Source organism: Bufo gargarizans, chromosome 5, assembly GCF_014858855.1.
Source record: "Bufo gargarizans isolate SCDJY-AF-19 chromosome 5, ASM1485885v1, whole genome shotgun sequence".
Classification (NCBI taxonomy): Eukaryota; Metazoa; Chordata; class Amphibia; order Anura; family Bufonidae; genus Bufo; species Bufo gargarizans.
The window spans coordinates 106,020,730-106,043,791 of record NC_058084.1 but is presented as its reverse complement, the minus strand read 5'-3'; the positions used below and the strand labels follow the sequence as shown (position 1 = coordinate 106,043,791).

Below are 23,062 nucleotides of genomic sequence, written 5' to 3'. Positions count from 1 at the left end.
CACACCTTTACATTGGACGCTTTTCACAGTACGGCATGAGGGACCATTATATAATGTTGAATAAGCAGTATATATTTAATTCCAATAAGGAATATGCCGTTCTGCATTTAGAAACACTTTGCCACCACACTGCTCAGCCCTGAAGACACATTTAGTGACAGCTGTCATTCCTCTCCAGATGTCCCTCTGCTCACTTGCTCAGACCCTCCCTATCCCCACAGGCTGGAATGTGGAGCAGACATCCCTGGGATTCGTCACCTGTCTGATTCTATCACTCTGTCACTTTCATATATGGGCAGAGCCATATGGCAACATGTGACAGAGTGCTACTAAAAACAGCTTGAGCGCTCTTCAAGTGATCCTTTAAACAATGTCATCCAGCTGAGGAAACCCATAGGACATTTGATCACACAAGTCCAGGAATTATTTGAAGGGAACGAAGCCGGAAATTGACAGCACAACATATTTCTCCTAAAGTTTACTCTCCTTGGAATAGCTAGGAGATGAGCACCTCTCTGTCCTACCAGTCCATGAGCAAAGAGCAGCAAACTATGGATAACTTGGAGAAGCAACTTATTTGTCCAATATGTTTAGAAATGTTTTCCAAACCCGTGGTAATCCTTCCTTGTCAGCATAACCTGTGCAGGAAGTGCGCCAGCGACATATTTCAGGTAATACTTGATATTACTATAGAACGATATAACAATATAGAACAACAACAAAAATACATAAGGAAAAGAGTAATACAATATGTAATAATAAATATATTACATTCAAACTTAGAAAAACTTTCTTTGTGTTAGCTTGAAGGACACTGGAGCTTACACACTTGTGTTTGAAGAGCTTCAGTAAAATTAAACCATTAGAAAACATTGTTAATTACTTTTGATTAAAGTAAATTAAATATTAAAGAAGTAATAATTACACTGCATTTTTATACTGCAAAGCAGGTATATTTGTCTCGTGAGGTGGTGAGGTGCTTTTAAAGTTGCTATGTGTTAGAATATGAGCAGGGCCTTGTTCATACAGTGAAGTTTTTGATGTAGTCTGTGTTATCCAAAACCAATATGTGCTTCGAATAAGTGATGTAGTCTACGATCATGTTCATACACCACTGAGGTGCAACAAAAATAAAATAAATCCTAGTTTTAGTTCATAAGGTTTTGCCCTGATCACAGATGAGGTTCTTCTTGAAGAAAGAGTTTTAAGACATTTTCCTAGAAATGTCATCCTTTAATCAGCATCATGGTACTGCATGTAATTGCCTTTCCAATAGCATTTTTTTTACCACTGCTCTTTTTTCCCTCAATTGATGTTAGAGAGGATGTCTCACTTCAGCAGGTGGCATTCATCCTGTAGACTAAGTTAATACACGGCACTTACTAATGTATCGTTTTTATCCACATTGCTTCCTTTGCTGGCTGGATTAATTTTTCCATCACATTATACACTTCTGGTATCCAGGGATTACGACCACCCTGCAATCCAGCAGCAGAGGTTGTGCTTGCACACTATAGGAAAAAGCGTTGGCACAGTACTACCCACCAGGGTACAGGGTGCAAGCACAGCCACCACTGCTGGATTGGAGGTTGGTCGCAACCCCTGTATAATGAGATGGAAAAATGAATCAAACCAGCAAAGGAGGCAATACGGACAATCGCAATGCATTAGTAAGCGCCTTGTATTAACTTTGTCTACATGATAAATGCCATGTGCTGAAGTGAGACGACTTTAATGGGGAAACACACTGCAAGACTTAAAAAAACATAAAAGGTTGTTTTTCCAGGATTAGGAAAACGTGGCAGCTTTTTTTCAAGAACAGTGCCATACTTGCCCACAGGTTGTGTGGAGGGTATTGCAGCTGAACTCCATCACTTCAAAGGAGCCGAGCTGCAATACCAGATACAACCCATAGACAAGTGTGGTGCTGTTTCTAGAAGAAAGCAGCCACATAGTCCTAATCCTCAACAAACCCTTTATCTCTATAATCTATCTCTAAAAAAAGTGTATCTTCAGAAACTCCAATTCAAGTAACATATAACATGTCGACATAAAGGAGGGATATATAAAGCTTCTACATTTTTCTGTGTACAAGAGCTACAATTGTTGGCTCAGATATGATTTTGCGCCAAAATTGAAACCTTTTGCTATTATACGCCACCTTTGCCACTATTGAAAAGTGGTTGCGACAGTGGCTGTGGTTATGTATGTTACATGCTGTATGTTCATTAGTTCAATGTCAGATTAATTACTGTGGCTTTAAAAAAGTGGCAAAAGAGTCACAAAGCCACTCCAGTTGTGGTGGTGGGGGGCATTTCTAGACTGAAGTGATAGGTATAAAGATGTTCCAAACAGCATGTGACCTTTGATAAATTTGGCTTCAAAAACTGCCATCATGATGCATTCTCCCCAATATTAGTGACTGTAGAAAAGAGGGGGAGAAACTGCAATTTTAGTCTACTAGGTCTAAGCCTGTCCTTTACACAGCTATGTAGTTCTTTGTCGTTTTCAAAATTCATCAAAAACTGCACTAAGGCTGGATTCACAGATTTATCATTGAGACTTTAAAAAAAAAAAGTCACAATCTCACTCCAGGAGAAGGGTGGAGCAGGAAAACTGGAGTAACTGTTCTATTAGGGGACTGCTGTTTCGTTCCGTAAAATACGGAATGCACACGGACATCATCCATATTTTTTTCTCTTGTCATGTTTTTAGGCATTTTTGTCCACCCGGAATCAATATGAAAGTTGAAAAATACCTGAAAAACAGCCAGTATACAGTTAAAAATATGCGTAATAAAAAAAAAAAAAAAAGGAACAGCTTTTTTTGTTACCAAATGAAAAAAAGAAGTGTGAAGCAATCCTAAGGATACTCGAAATCAACTTGCATCCAAAGTTATTATTGACACAAGCCGATGGAGCAGATTTTATATAGTTATTATTAGATCAATCACTTTTCCAACATTTGACATGCAAAAAACATTAGTTAAAGTACTTTGTGTAAGCCTGCAAGCACATGGCTAAGTGACTGCTCCATATAACCTCTGAGTCTTAATCAGGAGCCTATACAAGTATATAGACCCTTACTGCACCTCCTTATACCTCTGTTTTGATGTTGGGACATAAATGAGTTCATAAATGAATTGCGTAAATGTAACACCCCCAAAATTGAACTTTCACCCCAATCTGAATGATAAAAATACACGCACAATTGACAGACTAACGTGTTTATGTGCTGTATGTTGCTTGATTATAAAAGTCTCTTAAAAAGGGATCCATCTTAGTAACTTAGGCTTGTATTTAGATATTTAAGTTATTAAATCCTTTTTATCGGATCATATGTGCCACTACTTCCACTGCAAGAAACATCTGTAATGGCCCATGTACAGTCAGCTATTGACAGCACACTGGAAAATCTCAGAATAGTGGGGGATCAGAAGATGCAAGATGTGCTACTGACCAAAGATAAGAAGTAAAATAAATATACTTAAATATAAAATAAAAAGAAACACAATGAAAGCTGTCAGTTATGATTCTGAGTCCTGATGACAGACAAACCAGATTATTAGATATTATATTAGAAATAATTTATACATAAAATACTTATAAATTCTAAAAGTCTAAAGGCCTCATTCACACGGGCGTCACGGATTTATGGCTGGATGCGTTCAGGGAAAATCGTGCGATTTTGCTTGCGAGTGCTTCAGTTTTGTATGCGATTGCGTCGCGTTGTTGCGTTTTTCATGTAAGAGTATTTTCATGTAAGGTTGGACTGGGGCTTCTTGGGCCCACGAGAGGCCCATATCAACAATAAAGTCTAATAGATTTTGATTCAAAAGTAGATTCTAGTGGCAAGTTATTGACTCGAAAATATTTTTTCCCTGGACCGATGGGGACCACTATGGTATCAGAGCTGAACCCACCAGAGGGCCCTTTGGTACTCTGGTGGGCCAGTCAAGCACTGTTTTCATGGAGGACACATAAATGGTTAGCTCATTTGACAAATGAGTGTTTGCTTGTCTGTCGGCTGATCGCTGCCACATTTACACAGGCCAATTATCAGGAACAAGCAGACATACTGTATGATCATTTATTCCCAATAATTGGCACGATCATCTTCCTGTGTATCTTTCCTCTACATCTTAAGAAATACTGTAGGCACTCTATGTGAGGAATGTTGTTGTATCATAACCCCAAAGGACAAAGTCCCACACTTTGTCCTCTAAGACCCAGTCACCCAGTAGACCTGGACTATTATCCTGTTGTTTAAACATTAAAAGATTTTGAGGACAAATCTCAGCTTCCAGAAGGTGTTTGTTATGGTAGTTTCCAAAATGCTCAAGCTCTACTTGTTCATCTGTTTCCAGTTCCAACGCCCTTGTCTTCTGAGCTGCTAAATATACATCGGAAGGACTAATAATAGCACATTACAGTCTCACAACTAATTGCTTTCTATAGAATTTCCATGCCATCAAAGTACAGTATTACACAAACTGCTCCCTCAGTATATACAGTAACCTCCCCCATTCAGATCTATAAAATAAAACATGGACATTGAATTTACCCTAATGACGCATGTCTTACTCTTCTTCTAAAACAGGCCTCCAATCCATATTTACCAACAAGAGGAGGAAATACTGTAGCCACGGGAGGTCGCTTCCGCTGTCCATCCTGTAGGCATGAAGTGGTACTGGATCGACATGGCGTATATGGATTACAGAGAAACCTGCTTGTTGAAAATATCATTGATATTTATAAGCAAGAATCAACCAAAACTACAAGGTACCAGCCGTTTTCATGGTTACTCATTCATGAATTGTGGGTGTATTTACCTGAATCTCTTCTTTTAGATACTACATATTTCTTAAATGGAATGTGTCACAAGAAAATGACCTGCTGTTTAAACCTAAGTTTTATGTTAAGCATAATTTTAACATTTTTTTTTTTGTGACATCTACAGTATATGTAAAACACAGCATTAAGGCATTCACAGTCACTAATGTTCAAAGCTGTACATTGACCTCTGCACAGATGAGAGACCGTGGCTAGAAAACTCTCCCAAGTGTTACAGCAGAGGCAGACTGTTGAACTTACCCAGCAGGTCAGACCTGCCTCCCGCTGCCTGCGCTGGATAGGCCTGGTCGCCAGGCCCATTCTGTCTTCTCACTGTTATCTGTTTGCCAACTAGCCTCTCCTTTTGCACCCGTAGGGCGCATGTGCGCTCTCCCCAGCACTGAAGGGGCTAGCATGCATCCTGGGGTATTTCAGGTACCTTCCTCAGTGGAAGGGTGCCTGAGCAATAAGGTTACTTAACTTGCTAAGGGTCCTGTGAAGTTGTGCTATTCTATAGTCTGTCCATGTACAGACCTGTGCTTGTTTCCCAGTATTGACCCACCGCTGCCTAACCTGACCCTATCCTGTTCTTTATACTGACCCGGAGCTCACTGCCCTGACATTCAGACTGTTTCACAGATTCGCACATACTTTGCCTGCGCGTGTCGCCTGGTGGCTCCCCTGCAGCGAAGTCCAGATCCCTGTATAGGAGTTAGAGGGTGAATACCAGGGAACTGCCAGCATATCGGCCTTAGGTTTAGCCCTGAATCAAAGGTGTTGATTGATACATTGAGTCCACACCAACTGCCATAACACCAAGTCAATGAACATCTGATGTCTATTGTGCCTATGGTCTGTGTGGCTGCTGTAAAGCATATCTCTATATGCTTCTGACAGCAACTCATGCAAGATAGGTGCCCCTATAATCATGTGCACAAAATATAATTAAAAAGATCTACAATCAGAAACTAAGGGTCACATTTAATAAAACGTCGGTCTTAATAAATGTTCCCCTTAGTTTCTGGGAGCTGGGAGGGAGTTGGGAGTGAACAATGATTGACCGACAGCTATTGAATAGGTGTCAGTTACTGATTAGGACCACCCACTGGACTCCTAAGTAGAGATGAGCTAAGTTTGCCAAAATTAGATTCGGCTGCTTCGCTGAAGTTCACAAAGAAATTAGATTTCTGACGAATTGTCTTGTCACGAATAGCATTCCATTGTATGTAGCAGGCGGAATGACTGGGAACAGCCTTCGCCCCGCCCCACATCATTGAGCCCTTCAGATGCCACGTTCAATGGTGATTGCTGCATCTGAGGGTCATATTTAGCCTATCAGGGGGTTTATCTGGGGTTTTTATCTGGGTTTTTTTTTTTACTCAACTCATCCATTAGCTGGCAGAGAGCCTGTCTCAGCCATCTCAATTGAAGAAAACGCACTAAATCTCGCGCCAGCTGACATCATTACGTCATCACACAGGGCGGACATGGTGACATCATTACTGATGATGTCGCTACGCCCAGGCAATTGGAAGCGCGTGCGAGATTTGGCATATTTTCTTCAATCAAGATGGCCGCGACGGACTCTCCACGAGCAAATGAATGAGGTGAGTATAATTTTTTAACGCCATTTCAGGAAAAATTGATTTTTTACCATCAAGCACGAGGAAATTCAGCTTTGTGATGAATCAAATTATAACCTGAAATTTGCTCAACACTTCTCCTAAGCATATAAAGAGCAAAGATTCAAATGTATAACTTCACACGTCTGGGATGAAATCTGTGATAAGGTGGTCAGTGAGTTACATGTGAAGATTTCCATGAAGAATCCTTGGTTGGTCCGTGTGTCCATTTTTTTTTTTTTGCTCTCCGTGTGTTACTTTTCAGAGCATCTCCTTTAAATGGTATGTGAAACAAGGATGAAACACGTGAAGAGTCCGTGTTTTTCATGGAATGATGGGCATGATGGATCCGTAACACGGACAAAAACAGCGCATGCTAAAACAACTGACCGACAGACTGTACTAAAACACGGAAGTGTAAATACACACATTAAAATAAATGGGTATGTGTACTGACCGCGGAGAAAGCACGTGTCTGTTAATCACTGACCTGTGAATCTATTCCTACAAAACTATGGCCGCTTTCAGACGAGCATATTGAATTCCATCAGTATTCTGGCTCAGGATCCTGATGATATACCATCAGTATTGTCATCAGGATTGCTTCAGGATTTCATTGGGATTTGCATGTGTATTTCTTCCTTCCTTCATTATTTATGCACTCCCATAGACTGTAATGTGCGTATTTGGAAACAAATCCGCACAAAACTCGGACATGCTGCGGATTTCAAATATTGACGGAAGTTATATGCCCCTGTGAATAGCTCTATTCAATAACATTAGTTGCGGATTCCGGAATACAAAATAGGGACTATATAGGCATTGCAAATAGGCTCATCTGAAAGCCGCCTATGTATCAATCTGCTCTGCTCCTCCTGCTTGCCGACTGCAGTGCCCTGATTTATCATTCGTTCATGGTAAGGCACCGGCGCCTCTACATAACTTTGGCGAATCCACTGCCAGCGCAGGGGTTATTAAGACCAGTCTCTAAAAAGCAGGTCTTAATAAGTGACCCCCTATATGTCTTATTCCAATAGTTATGTGTGTGATATCTGTCTTTTCTATTTTTTTACTCTTTTAGGGCTTATGCACACAAATGTATTTTCTGTCCGTGTCCTTTCCGGGTTGTTTTTTTTGCAGCCTGTATGCAGAACCCTGAAGAATAAAAACACAATGCAACAGCACTCTGCAAACACAAATAAAGTACAATAATGCCATAATTATAGAAAATATTCTGGTGCTAATGCTACGCTTATTTTGTAAATTTGAGATTCTTGGCAAATACATTTTGAACAAAATAATTTTGGCCAGTCTGCTGGCGTCAAGGCGATTTTTATAAGACGGGAACCTAACATTAAATACTACCTGTTATAGTGCCATACTGGCCGCCTTAAAATACAGATAATGCAGGTTCCACATGCATGCTGGGTCCACTCTGCCTTTTACCTTATTTTCTACCATAATGGCCTCCATTAAATCCAGGGAATGCAGGTACCAACTCTATATGTTTCCTGGTGCCAGACGGCTTCCAATGAATACAGAGAGTGCAAGCTACAGTTTTAGGCAGCATGCACATAAATGTATGTGTCCATTCCATTTTTTTTCTTTTGCAGACTGTATTCGGAACCATGCATTTCAATGGGTCTGCAAAAAAAAAAACATAATTACTCCATGTGCATTACGTTTCTGTATGTCGGTTCCAATAAAAAATAGAACAAGTTCTATTATTGTCCGCATTATGGAGAAGAATAGGACTGTTCTATTAGGGGCCAGCTGTTCCATTTTGCAAAATACGTAATGCACACAGAAGTATTTTTTGCGGATCCGTTCTTTTTGCGGACCGAAAAATACATACTAAGGCCTCATGCACACGACCGTTGTTTCATTCCGTGTCCGTTGTTACGTTTTTTGTGATTTTCTGCAGACCCATTGACTTTCAATGGGTCCGTTGAACACTCGGCTAATGCACCGTTTGTCATCGGCGTCTGTGATCCGTGGTTTCAGTCCGTCCAAAAAATATAACCTGTCCTATTTTTTTCACTGAAAACGGTTCACGGACCCATTCAAGTCAATGGGTCCATGAAAAAACGCAGAGGCACACAAGATTGTCATCCACGTCTGCGCGTTTTTGTCCTATCATTTGCATGGCAAACTTGACTTCGATTTTTTTTTACTTTCCTTCATGTCTGGAGATCCTCCAAAAATAAAGGAAGACACACGGCAACAAAAACGGAAACGGATCACGGAACAACGGAACCCCATTTTGCGGAACGGAACACAACAACTGTCGTGTGCATGAGGCCTAAGGCTGAAACTATTACTCGATTGAATAGAGTAACTCGACACAAAAAAATCGTTTGTGTCATGTGACCACGGAGCGGGAGTGAAGCACTTGCTATTACTCACCGCTTCGTGGTCACCAGCCGGCCCCTACTGCGCTGCACTGTATCCTGACACATCATCAGGTCATAGTGCACGTGAGTGCGCACTATGACCCGACGCTGTGTGGCGCAGCGCTCAGAGAAGAAGATGGAGGAGCTGTGGAGCGGCGCCCCTACAGGAAAGGTATGTACTGGCACTGGAGACATGGCTAGGAGGGAGAAATGGTGGCTCTGGGGGGCAAGCTGGTGGCAATGGGGGCAGTTGGTGGCACTGGGGGGCAGTTGGTGGCACTAGAGGGGCAGTTGATGGCACTGGGGGGGTAGCTAATGGCACTGGGGGGGCAACTGATGGCACTGGGGGGAGCCTGATGGCGCTGGATGGCAGCTGGTGGCACTAGAGGGCAGCTGGTCGCACTGGGGGGGGCAGTTGGTGGCACTAGGGGGGCAGCTGGTGGCACTAGGGGGGCAGCTGGTGGCACTGGGGGGTAGCTAATGGCACTGGGGGGTAGCTAATGGCACTGGGGGGGAAGCTGATGGCACTGGGGGAAAGCTGATGGCACTGGGGGGAGCCGGATGGCACTGGGGGGAAGCTGATGGCACTGAGGGGGAAGTTGATAGCACTGAGGTGGCAGCTGGTGGCACTAGGGGGCAGCTGGTGGCACTGAGGGGGACGTTGATGGCACTGAGGGGGAAGCTGATGGCACTGAGGGGGAAGCTGATGGCACTGGGGGGAAGCTGGTGGCGTGCTAGGGGGCAGATGGTAGCACTGGGGCAGCTGGTGGCATGGTGGCACTACGGGCAGCTGATAGCACTGGGGGGAAGCTGATGGCACTGAGGGGGCAGCTGATGGCACTGAGGGGGCAGCTGATGGCACTGGGAGGGAAGCTGATGGCACTAGGGGTCAGCTGGTGGAACTGGGTAGCAGCTGATGGCACTGAGGGGGAAGTTGATGGCACTGGGATGGCAGCTGGTGGCACGGGGGCAGCTGGTGGCATAGTGGCATGGGGGGAAGCTGGTGGCACTGGGGGACAGCTGATGGCACTGAGGGGGCAGCTGATGGTACTGAGGGGGCAGCTGATGGCACTGGAGGGGCAACTGATGGTACTGGAGGGGCAACTGATGGTACTGGGGGGCAGCTGATGGCACTGTGGGAGCAGCTGATGGCAGTGGGGGGGCAGCTGATGGCACTGGGGGGAAGCTGATGGCACTGGGGGGAACCTGATGGCATGAGGGGGCAGTTGATGGCATGAGGGGGGCAGCTGATGACATGGGGGGGATACTTGATTAAAAAAATAGTCGATGGTTATGTGCATGAGCCCTAATACTTACACTAATTAAAATCAGCCTATTAGGAAGACAGACTGGTCAGGGGTGCTAGACCAACAGGAGTCAGACACACCTCCAGCTCAGTACAACTGCAAGAAAACGGGGGTCAGTCATCACATCCTAATGCTCAGGTGCACGGCTCTATGGCTAGAAACACGGAAAAAAAAAAAACACAATGCAACAGCACTTTGGTGCTAATGAGACGCTTTAGGGTGGCCACGGCATGCATGTTGTTACCTGCATTTCCTGGATTTAAGGGAGGCCATTATGGCACAAAAAATGATAAATGGCAGAGCAGACCCAGCATGCATGTGGAACCTGCATTCCTTGTATTTTATGGCCGCCAGTATCGCACATAACAGGTATTATTTAGTGTTAGGTTCTCGTCTTAGAGAGATTGCCTTGACGCGGTAGACGGGCCAAAATAATTTTGTACAAAATGTATTTGCCAAGAATCTCAAATTTACAAAATAAGCGTAGCATTAGCACCAGAATACTTTCTATAACTACGGCATTATTGTACTTTAAGGGTACATGCACATGTTCAGGATTTATGTGCGGAGAATCCGCACTGAAATCCGCAGGTGTTCGCAGGCAAATCTGTGCGGTCAATCCGCATTAATTGATGCGGATTTACATGCGGATTTGCGTGCGGATTTGGTGCGGATTCGGTGCGGATTTTCTGCATGCGGACTTCACTAAGTGAATGAAGAAAATCCGGTCAGGAAAAATAAAATAAATTGACATGCTGCGGATTTTAAAATCCGCACCGCAGGTCAAAATCCGCTTGGAAAAAATCGGCATCAAGTGCATTGAGAATTTCAAATTCTCATAGAATATAATGTACATGACCTACGGTGCGGATTTTCCGCACGCAAATTTGCACGGAAAATCCGCTCGCAATCCTGATTGTGTGCATGTAGCCTAAATTGTGTTTTCAGAGTGCTGTTGCATAGTTTTTTATTTTCTAGCCATGGCTAAGTGCACCTGCACATTGGGATGTGCTGACTGACCACCTTTTTCTTGCAGCCATATGCAGAATCATTCACTTCAATGGGGCCACAAAAAAACTGAAATTACTTTTTGTGCATTTCAGTATGTCTGTTTCGCAAACAAATAAAACATGTCCTACAGGGCCGTCTTTAATATTGATTGGACCCTGGGCAAAAACTTACTTGGACCCCCTGGATCCCGCCTTCCCACACCTTAGCAGGTAATCCCGCCCTCCACCACAACACACATAAAAAATCCACACATCTGGTAGAGTACAGTGAGTGACTGTAAATACTTCCAGTTCTGAAGACTCCAGTGGCTCAGGATCAGTGCTCTGGGCATCTGGGCTCAGGCTGGAAGTGGGCACCGCTCTGCAGGAAGGAGAGCAGGGCTCAGCTCACCCTAGTGTTACAGTGCACCCCAGCACCCCACAGTATGCAGTATAGCACCCTATAGTATACAGCACCACACAGTATGCAGTATAGCACCCCACACTATACAGTACCCCACAGTATATAGTAGAGCAGTATAGCAGCCCATAGTATACAGCACCCCACAGTATACAACACCTCACAGTATAGCACCTCACTGCATACAGCACCCCAAACTATACACGATACAGCCCCCCACACTATACAGTACAGCAGTATAGCACTCCACACTATACAGCACCCACAGTATACAGTATACAGACCCCCACAGTATACAGTACAGCAGTATAGAACTCCACACTATACAGGTCCCCCACAGTATACAGGCCCCCCCCCACAGTATATAGCCCCCCACACAGTATATAGCCCCCCACACAGTATACAGCCCACCACACAGTATACAGCCCCCCACATTATACAGCCCCCCACAGTATACAGCCCCCCACAGTATACAGGTCCCCCACAGTATACAGTCCCACACAGTATACAGGCCCCCACACAGTATACAGCACCCCACTACACAGTAGTTTACAGTATATTAACATAACAGCCGCTGTCACCTTTTTCTGATGTAATCTTCACACAAAAAAGCTCCACAGTTAACTTCTGCAACACTCCTGGTAGGACCTGTGATGACCTCATAGCCATGTGACCAGTAATATTGCTAGGTTACTGGTCACGTGGTGATGATGTCATCTAAGGTCCTAGATCACAGCTCTAACACAGTACGATGCCTGGACTCAGGGCTGGCAGGCATGGCATGGCAGCACCCCCTGTGTAGCTGACAGCCTGACACCCGGGGCAGTGGCTAGCAGGGCTCAAGAGGCAGCTGCCTTGGGCCCCCCAGGAGCAACTGGGCCCGGGGCAGCTGCCCCTTTTGCCCCTTGGTAAAGAAGGCCCTGATGTCCTATTATCATCTGCATTATAAGGATAGGACTCTTTTATAAGGGGCCAGTTGTTCTGTTCTGCAAAATACGGAATGCAAATGGCCAGTATCCATGTTTAGCAATATGTGAAATTTGCATACCGGAAAACAACAACAGCCGTGTGCATGAGCCCTTAGACCAAGTTCACACCAGTTATTTGGTCAGTTTTTCCCATCAGTTATTGTGAACCAAAACCAGGTGCGGGTCAAAAACACAGAACAGGAGGAAAGCTTTAGGCCTCTTCCGTTTTTGTGGGTTCCGTTTGCGGTACGTATGTGGAACCATTCACTTCAATGGGTCCGCAAAAACAACGGAACGGAACCACGGAACGCGATTTGCAGGCAATAATAGGATATGTTCTATCTTTGAACAGAAATATGGAAACTGAAAGGCATACGGAGTGTATGCCTTTCGGTTTCCGTCTTTCCTTTCAAAGATAGAACATGTCCTATTACTGCCCGCAAATCACGTTCCATGGTTCCATTCAAGTCAATGGTTTCGCAAAAAAAAACAGAATGCATATGGAATGCATCCGTATGTCTTCTGTATGCGTTCTGTTTTTTTGCGGGACCATCTATCGAAAATTTTATGCCCAGCCCAATTTTTTTATGTACTTACTGTTTAAACATTATTTGTATGCTTCCGTTTGGTTTCGGAAACTGAAGCATACAATAATGTTTAAACAGTAAGTACAAAACGGAACAGCAAAATGGAATGGAAGCAGAAACACTACTGAAACAAAAAAATGGATCCGTTTAAAACGGACCGCAAAATACTGAAAAAGCCATACGGTCGCGTGCAGGAGGCCTTACACCTAATCTCTGAGTAGGTTTCACCACTGGTTTTGGCTTACAATAACTGATGAAAATATCTGACCAAATAACTACAATGTGAACTCAGCCTTAGGCCTCATGCACACGATAGTATTTTTTCACGGTCCGCAAAATGGGGTTCCGTTGTTCCGTGATCCGTGTCCGTTTTTGTTTCCGTGTGTCTTCCTTGATTTTTGGAGGATCACCAGACATGAAGGAAATAGAAAAAAAATCTAAGTCAAGTTTGCCTTGCAAGTGATAGAAAAAAACGGACACGGATCACGGACGCGGATGACAATCTTGTGTGCATCCGTGTTTCTTCACTGACCCATTGACTTGAATGGGTCCGCGAACCGTTGTCCATGAAAAATATAGGACAGCTCTTATTTTTTTCACGGACTGGAAACACGGATCACGGACGCGGATGACAAACGGTGCATTTTCCGAATTTTCCACGGACCCATTGAACGGAAAACGGAACAACGGACACGGGACACAACAACGGTCGTGTGCATGAGGCCTTAGGCTACATTCACATGACCGAATGTGTTTTGCTGTCTACAAATTGCGGATCTCCCAAAAAACGGATGATGTTCCGTATGACATCCATATTTTTTTGGGATCCATTGTAACAATGCCTTTCCTTGTCCAAAAAACAGACAAGAAATAGGACATGTTCTATTTTTTTTGAGGGGCTACGGAACGGACATGCAGATGCAGATAGCACACGGTGTGCTGTCCGCATTTTTTGTGGACCCATTGAAATAGAGGGGTCTGTATGCTATCCGCAAAAAAAATGGAGCGGACATGGAAACAAAATATGTTCGTGTGAATGTAGCCTTAATGATTTGACATGTGAGTCTCCTCGTGTTAAAGCATTGTGTCTTTTGCATCATTAACGTCATACTAGTCATTTAATTGATTAGATATGTCAGGCCGTTTTGGTTGATAATTAAACAATTGATGTTACTTTTACCCTAGTATGGATTTTCTTTAGGAATCTTAAGTGACCCTTTTCTAATGAGGGAGATAAGACAACCAGGCTTCTCGTCTCTGGTGCTAATATCTCTACAATACAATACTCTATTATACTGTGTCTACTAATTCACATATATTTTCTCCTTTAAATTTCTGCTTTCTCAGATGTATCTCTATAAAAAAAATATCAATAACTGATGCATTACCATACCTCCCTATATTTCGATTCTCAAGGCTTGGTTACTGGAACAGTCGCCCACATTTACCTATGTGATTGCTCCTAGACTTTTATTTTTTCTGGCATAATACGTTGCATCATTTTTACACATATTTATGTAGCAAATGAATTAAAAAGAATAATCAAATGTTCCCCGCATGGCTGAGAATGCGACAGTGTGCACAAAAATTGTGACAACATTTTGGCACGCAATTTTGGCACAAAGTAAGCAAAAAATAAGTGTAAAATTGGATAAATGTGACTAGCCATGCACCAAATGTATCATACAATGTGAGCCACTGTGATAAATCTGGTGTATCTTTAGACTACCTGTCTAAAGTCCTCCATACACGTTATACAGAGAGCGGGGGATCGGGCCGACAGTCTAATGTGTATGGGAAGCTTTTGACTCTAGCTCGACAGACGATATAGAGAAAGAGAAGGATCAGGCAAATTGAATATTTTTGCCAGATCTTTTTATTCTTCTAAGAGTTAAGCCACTGGTAGAAGTGTCTGGCTTAAGTTTTGTTGTGTTTTTGGGTCAATGGGGAATTTTATTCCATACAGATCCATTGAGTTTTTTCTGACCCTGTTTGAACAAATGCAAGTGGCAGTGTGTGGGACACTTTATATGTTTTTTTTTTTTTTTCTATAAATGGCTTTCTTATATACTGATCCACATACTTTCATGCAGAAAAATGCATGGCTTAAAAAAATAAAAAAATTAAAATTGCAAGTGCTAAAACACGCTATCTATGGAGGTTGAGATACTCTATGGCTAGACAATACTCTTGCTACTTTAGATCCCATAGGTCTCTGTCTTAAATAGACTTATCTATCAGTAAAGCTATCAGTAATTTTATGCTTTCATATGTACGAGATATTCAATATCTACCGAGAAGGGTTTTAGATCTCTCCCCCATATGTGTAGCTCAACAGATAGCTGGTTGTCCTAGGGCAGTGATGGCTAACCTCTGGCACTCCAGCTGTGGTGAAACTATCAGTCTCAGCATGCTCCATTAATTTCTATGGAGTTCTGAGAACAGCCAAGCAAGTGTACATCTTGGGAGTCATAGTTTTTCCACAGCTGGAGTGCTGGAGGTTAGCCATCACTGTCCTAGGGGCTGGGTTACAGCCTTGCAAATGAACCCCTTGTGGCTACATCTGTGAAAATCCTGGCCAATAGATTGCGGAAGATGATTAATATGATAGTTCATGAAGACCAATCGGACTTCGTGCCAGGGAAAGCCACCTCAATCAACATCCACTGGATATAAAAATTGTAAAGGGGGTCACTCAATATTAGGCTCAATATTAGGCAAACACACGGTAATTAGTATCCATATAAATTTTATAGGCTACAAAATATGCCACATAACAATATTACATATAAAACATTTCATAAAAAATAAATTAAAAATGCAATTAAAATACCGCACTAAAGAACATTAGCTCTATGGTTCAGTGATACTGAAAGTCTCTGAAGAGCTATTTTCCAATGACACTGATATATATCCAGGGGCTGTTGTTGTTATCAGGTAACTGCAAGTTCTATGTTCCAGAGGCAATAATAATAGTAAATCTCACAGTTATGTTGTATATAGTACTTTACCGCTCCTGCAGTAGGTCCGCTTGTACACCAAGTTTTCAAACAAAGTGCGCTGTTGTAAGCTGTAAGGACCTGTAGATGAACTCTGTATATGAAGTTCCCCACGCCGTTGAGTAGCGGTGCCGCTTGGTGTTACCGCTCTGATCTTCCAGGACCTATGTGGCGTCCCACGTGGTTTGCTGGGCGGTCACGTGATCTGTATTTCCAGGCGGGGTTTTTCAAACTTCTTTAACGTAGATGTATTATTCCATATTCATGAAGATATGTAGTTATAGAGTCTTCTCCTTAGTAGTCCCTCACTGTCATTCACCAGACGCGTTTCGGGGTAAAGGAACCCCTTCCTCAGTGGGGATTTCTGGTTTCCCATTCAGCAGGGGAAGGGGATGAGTGGTAGGGGGGGGGGGGGGGTAAACTAATTAAGCTAATTAAGCTTTGATGATATATATAATGGATATGGGTATTTCTATTAGTTTGTATGTAAACTTATAAAATCTGCAAAAAAATGCACGAAACAAGTAATAAAAATTACATTGGCTTAAAAAAAACATACCACTAGGTTGCCATTTTTGGGTGCATTTGTCAAAAAAATGGCAGCAGTCTTGCAGAGCTGTTTTCACACAGAAAATCTCACTCTCCGTTAACAGTTAAAAAAAAAAGGCAGCTATCCTAAATAAGCCAGCACCTCATCTGAAGACAGCTGATTGGGGAGATTGCCCCTCATCAATGCAGAGCAGAGAGTACTGGCTTAACTGGGTGAGAGGCCTAAGTCAAGATTTGGGGGGTACTGTCTCCACTTGGTGAGAGCACCTTCATTGCGTGAGGAGACTTATAGGCCATACATGCTCCTCTGGAATTCTGGGAGGAAAGGGATGCAAGTGAGCTCTTCTCTAGCTCTGCCTCTAAAGCCATCAGATGTAAGGCAGCTATCCTGTAAGTCAATGTTCAACCCTTTAACTAGGTCTTGAGACATGACTTAGATAATAAATAAGCCAGCAACTCATAAAGACGTTCTCCCCAAGCATCCTAAAATCTAATTGTGAGAGGTACATACCTTATGAGAATAAAAAGTGAAGGAACAAGAAAAAAATGATGTGGATGAATAGAAATGTAAAGCAAGCAATAAATGACAAAAAGAAAGCATTTAATTCACTAAAACAGGAGGGTAGCGAGGAAGCATTGAAAAACTATAAGGAACAAAATAAAATATGTAAAAGACAAATAATAGCAGCCAAACTAGAGACCGAGAGATTAATTAAATTATATAAAAGGTAAAAAGTATAAATCTGAAGGTGTTGGCCCTTTACAGAGTAATGAGGGGGGAGTCGCAGAGAGCAATGAGAAGAAAGCAAAGATAATAAATATTTTTTGATTGGAGTCGGGAAGGAATTTTTTTCTCCTAAAGTGGGGAAAATTGGCTTCTACCTCACCGTTTTTTGTTTTTTTTTGCCTTCCTCTGGATCAACTTGCAGGATAACAAGCTGAACTAGATGGACAGATGTATTTTTTCAGCCTTATAAACTATTTTACTAGATAGTACCACCCAAATATAGATTCCTCATGCACATAAAAGTCTATAGGTCCATGAAAACCATGGATACAACATAGTTGCCTTCTATGTTTGGTCCGTTTGGTTTGAAAGACCATTGGTAAGAGATGCTCTTGAAATTAATTTTCCACCTAGCTGTGTCTATGGAATACGGATGACACACAGAGGGCAAAAAACGGACACACGGACCGAACATGGATGCTTCATGGACATCTTCATGGATGAACCACTGACCATCGTGTCACAGATGTCTTCATGGACACAGACATGTGAATGAGACCATCCAAACACCAGCATAAAACCAATGACATGTCGTCATTTCACTATTAAGATATCCTTTCTGAAATTACCCCAGATCCATTCCAGTCTGGTTGATTCAACAAGATTTCAGTGAAATGTAAAGGCCAGGTTTTCAAAAATATATGTTATTGAGAGGTGCTTTCAAATCAGATTGGTGGTGGTTTTCGCTTCTGGGACCCCTCCAGACCTCATCATTGTGCTATTGTCAAAGCTGATGTTGAACATCCATGAAACTTTGAGTAGAGACAGCACTGTCCATATGATATCCACACAAAATCCATGTATGCTTGTCTGTAATATCTGTTGGGAATATTAGTATTTGTGTAATGTGTAATAATGGGTTAGTATCATGCAGTTCACTAGTTGGTCTTGGTGTCTTTATATCTTCTTACTAAACTTCATTCATATTGAATTTTCTTGGAGTGGTTTAGCCTCAGTAGTTTTTTGCCCCAGTTGCAAAATTAGTATATTATGTGGCCTGTTTTTTCAGACTTTGGATGTGTCCTTTCCTTGGATTTAAAGTCTACATAGTTAATCAACTTTATGCTGTAACCAGTGAGGTCAGCATAAGGTAGTGACAGACATTCTGACTTCACTGGTCTATCACTCATTTGCTAATATTAGGTGGTTGTAGAGAACATACTGTATAATCTTTGCAGCCAAAGACGAGTCATGGTTCACAAAAGGCTTGAACGAATCGACCTTCGGATCATAGATCTGAAGTCGATTCATTCAAATACTTCGACTGTGCATGTGCAGACCTTTAAAAATGCAAAAATAAATAAATACTGGAACCGTTTTTCCGGATGACACCGGAGAGATGGATCCGGTATTTCAATGCATTTGTCTGACAAATGCCACCCGTTTGCGTCAGGATTGCTGGATCCAGCAGGTAGTTCCGGCGACAGAACTGCCTAGCGGAATCCTCTGCCGCAAGTGTGAAAGTACCCTAATAAAAGCAAATGAGCCATTCATTCCCAAAAAGACATGATTATCAAAGGAAGTGAGAGCTGCATTTATATGTAGAAATTATCTCCTTTGCATAGACACTGGTGATTGCTACTGCGATCACCAATCCCTATAGAGAATCACAGAGAATCATGTTTCTGGGCAGCAGATCCCTTTTTACACATGGACATCTGCTGCTGTGTTATGTGCAGTGATTGTGGACCCATTGTGCCAACTAACCAATTTGGCTTTGGACTATTCCTGAGGGTGTTATCTTGGAGATCGCCTGGTTTTCATCCTTTAACCCCTATACAGGAATTTGTCCTTTGCTACAGGGGAGTCACCAGGCGACTTCCTGTTGGAATAGTCCCAGTGTGATTGGCTACTGGCCCAGGAGAATCCGAGACACCGGTGCATGGCACCAATGGAACAGGCAATACACATAGTTAGAAAACAGGCTAAGGTCAGGGCTGGCAGAGTTCATGCCAATCCGTGAAAAAATCCAAAAGGTCAAGGCAGGCATCACAGGATCAGTACAGTGAATAGGTACAGGTCAGGTCTGGCGGCAGAGATCAGGAACTAGGAAATAGGAAGCAGTCAGTACACAGGCAGAAAAATGGGTTATAGCTGTTGAGAAACTCTTAGAAGCTAGAGAGACTTAGCAAGATCTACAGAGACCTATTGCACAGGAAAAGAAATGAGGTCAGCAGCACAGCTACTGTATATAGGAGAATTTATTAACTCATTAGTCAAGCAGCTGAGCACCGGTTCAAAAAGGGAATTTTGCAGTACTACATAAATAGGTCTCTCACGTACACAGTCAGGAAGAGACCTTGCAGCAGGATTGTGGCCTGCAGCATGAGACATATGGTGGCCGGGCAGAGGCTAGGTAAGTGATGTAGTGCCTGTCAGCAGGCACGGAGTGCCACCATGACAGCTGCACCGAAATGCTGATTTTTGTTGCCAGCCAAAAGACACAATCACTTGATAAACAAGTGCCCATTGAGCAATTGATTGCTGGCATCTTGATACAGGCCAATTATCCGCACAAATGCAGATCCCTGATAACTGGTCCTATTATCAGTTGGTGTAAAAGAACCTTTTTTTAAAAGAAATGCTCCATTAGTGAAAAAATTAGCCTATTGCAAGCCTTTTATGAATAATTCCCTACTGATTTACCATCAGAAATAAATGTTTCATTGTTAGATGTGCTTAATAAATCACGTTCAGCTCATTCAGTTAGTAAAGCATGTGATATGGGTAGCAATGGTCTCAGTATTACCACTTTATAAACCGGCAGATTATGTAATTCAGAATGTGCTTATATGAGGAAATGTGAGAGGAACAGATGTGAGCTAAATAATACGCTTCATATCCATGCCCAATGTGCGCTCAATTGATTTGACAAATACCTAACACATGAATCATGAGGAGACCACTAAAGGACATTGACTGTGACCCAACTACTACATCTACAAAACATCCAACAGGTGAGAACACATCTCATATCTATCAGATTTCTCTGTACACATCCCATCTCCAACCACCTCAAAGTCCTATATGACTTCCAGAGAATAAGGGAGACTCATTGGTTATAGGATACATAATATTATTTAATCAGCCACTATAAGTGCAGTTGCGGCTGGAATAAAGAGAAAATTTACACTAACTCCCTAGCTGGTGTTAGATTGATGCTTTGGAGCATAAACCTGCACAGATGTGCCACTTATTTTTTGGGGAAAGATTACCAGATAACCTGGCCTTAAAGGGGTTGTCCACTTTCTAATATAGCATTTACTAATATGTATTTGTTGAAATTCTGCACCATTTTCTTCATTTCATAAGGTATGCACCCTTGTTTGCAAAGTCTTTTCTGCTGTCTACTCAGAGGTCCTGTCCAAAAAAATCCCCTCCATGCAAACACACTGCACCTTCCATATGTTCTTGTTCTGTTTGGAGTTTAGTTCAGGTGCCATGTGTTTGATGAAGGATGCATCCTATGGAGGTGATTTGTCTGGTCACATGACCCTCCATCAGCAGCCATTTTATAGATGTGACCTCTGTGTGGACAGCACAAAAGACTTGGCAAACAAGGGGGCATACCTTATGAAAATTGTGCAGAATTTCAACAAAGACTATATTAGTAAGTGTCATATAATTATCTCACAAACACATTGGTCAACAATAACCAGAAAGTGGTCAACTCCTTTAATAAATGTCCCCCATAATCCTTAGATGTGTATCCGATAAAGTGTGAACCTCAGATTAATCTTTATCTGCTATTTTTGGAGGTGCCATAGCAGAGAATGGAGAAAGCAGCACATGCACGACCTGCTCAATATTCACTGTGGGGCCCTGTTCTTAAGACAGGAGTAGGTCCTAGAGCAGGGATCAGCAACCTTCAGGACTCCAGCAGTTGTGAAATTGCAACTCCCAGCATGCACACTTTTTTGGCTGCTCTTGTAACTCCCACAGAAGTGAAAGGCGGATTCTAGGAGTTGTAGTTTCAGAACAGCTGGAATGCTGGTCCCTGTCCTAGAGGGTCACCTATTGAATATTTATGGCACATTGTATTTATATGCCATAAGTCTCCAGTTAGGAATACCCCTTTAAAGGGGCATTCCCATCACAGACAATGGGGGCATAACGCTAGGATATGCCCCCATTGTCTGATCCCAGAGGTGGGACCCGCACCTACAACGAGAACGGAGCGGGGAGAGCTGTGGCTGGAGGACCTCGGGGTCCGTCTACCACCAAGTGCTGCTCCCATAGAAGTGAATGGGAGCGCACCGTGCACGTGCAGCCCCTGCTCCCATTCATTTCTATGGGGCAGACGGAAATAGCTGAGCCAGCGCTCAGCTATTTTCGGCGTCGCCATAGAAATAAATGGAGGGCGGCTGCGCATGCGCAGTGCGCCCTCCGTTCATTTCCCCGCTCTGTTGTCATTGTAGGTGCGGGTCCCACGCATATATGCCCCCATTCTCTGTGATGGGAATACCCCTTTAAGCATATTGAAGATTTTAGACATATTTTGTGATATAAGCTTTCTATGAGTATCAAACATATAAAACAGCAAGTATAACAATACGGAGAACAAGAGTGGAAATCATCAAGAAGACACACCACTGAGGTGGTAATTGGCTTGTTACATGTATTTTTCCATTAGAGTGATTTTATCATGAGTCATAATTATCCCAATCTTTACAATGAGCCGCTCATGTGAAGCGGATGTCTGCCCTGCCAGTCATGTAGAGCTTCGCTCTGAGTAACACTATTTTTCTATTTTCGTCTGGATGTACTTAACATTGCTGAACTCTTATCTGTGACCTCAGTCTTCAGACCATGAATTACACAGGTCACATTGGAAAAAAAAGTTTGTACATTATCTAAAGACAGTACAATAGCAAAGAATGATTGTAGCACAATTACAACAATTTGCAATAAAAGTGCTGCTGTGGGGTAGAGTTATCTAAGTGCCTTGTTCTAGGTTCTTCCATGCATCAGAATGTAAATAAGCTCTTATCCTGGGGGACAAAAGCCGGTTCTCAAGTGCCACCTATTGGATGGCTACCAATGTTTGGCTCCTTGAACAGGCCGTGGAACATGACATGGGATGTAAGCCAAAACCAAGAATCTTTTCCGTAGTTAAAAAAACACACCCATCCACGAGCAGCTGTTTCTGGATGTTTGCTGCTCATCAGTGCAGAGAAGGGTTCAGGTTTGACTAGGTCAGAGGCCTTTGACAATGGTCTGGGGTAGGGATGAGCGAGTCGATTTGTTTGAATACTGTATGGAGCGAACGCTCTATACAGTATTAGAATGTATGGGCTCCTATGAGCCAAAGTTATTACTTTGCATAATAACTTCATAAATAAATTTCTACTGTAAAAAAAACATTTCCCGAAGTCGGGTTTGGTCCTTGGAACCGAAGCAGAGTTTAGTAATTTTTTTTTACAGTAGAAATTAATTTATGAAGTTATTATGTGAAGTCTCGTGAGACTTCACGAAGTAATAACTGCAGCACATAGGAGGCAATACATTCTAATACTGTACATTGCGCTCGCTCCGTTCAGTATTCAAACAAAGTATCATGCGAATCAACTTCGGATGTTTCATCCAAAGTTGATTCGCTCATCCCTAG

At 42.6% G+C, this 23,062-nt stretch overlaps 1 protein-coding gene across 3 annotated transcripts in view; it reads left to right on the top strand.

The window, feature by feature from the left end:
- Positions 1-307: 307 nt before the first annotated feature.
- TRIM55 (tripartite motif containing 55) overlaps positions 308-23,062 on the top strand; it is a 220,542-nt gene continuing 197,787 nt past the window's right edge. Inside the window, exons 1-2 of one of the 3 annotated variants that reach the window (XM_044293173.1) lie at positions 308-671; positions 4,600-4,781. In XM_044293173.1, coding sequence (XP_044149108.1) covers positions 504-671; positions 4,600-4,781 — 350 coding nt within the window. In that variant the 5' untranslated portion in view covers positions 308-503. The remainder of the gene's footprint in view (positions 672-4,599; positions 4,782-23,062) is intronic. The other 2 variants (XM_044293176.1, XM_044293174.1) reach the window with 2 other exon arrangements.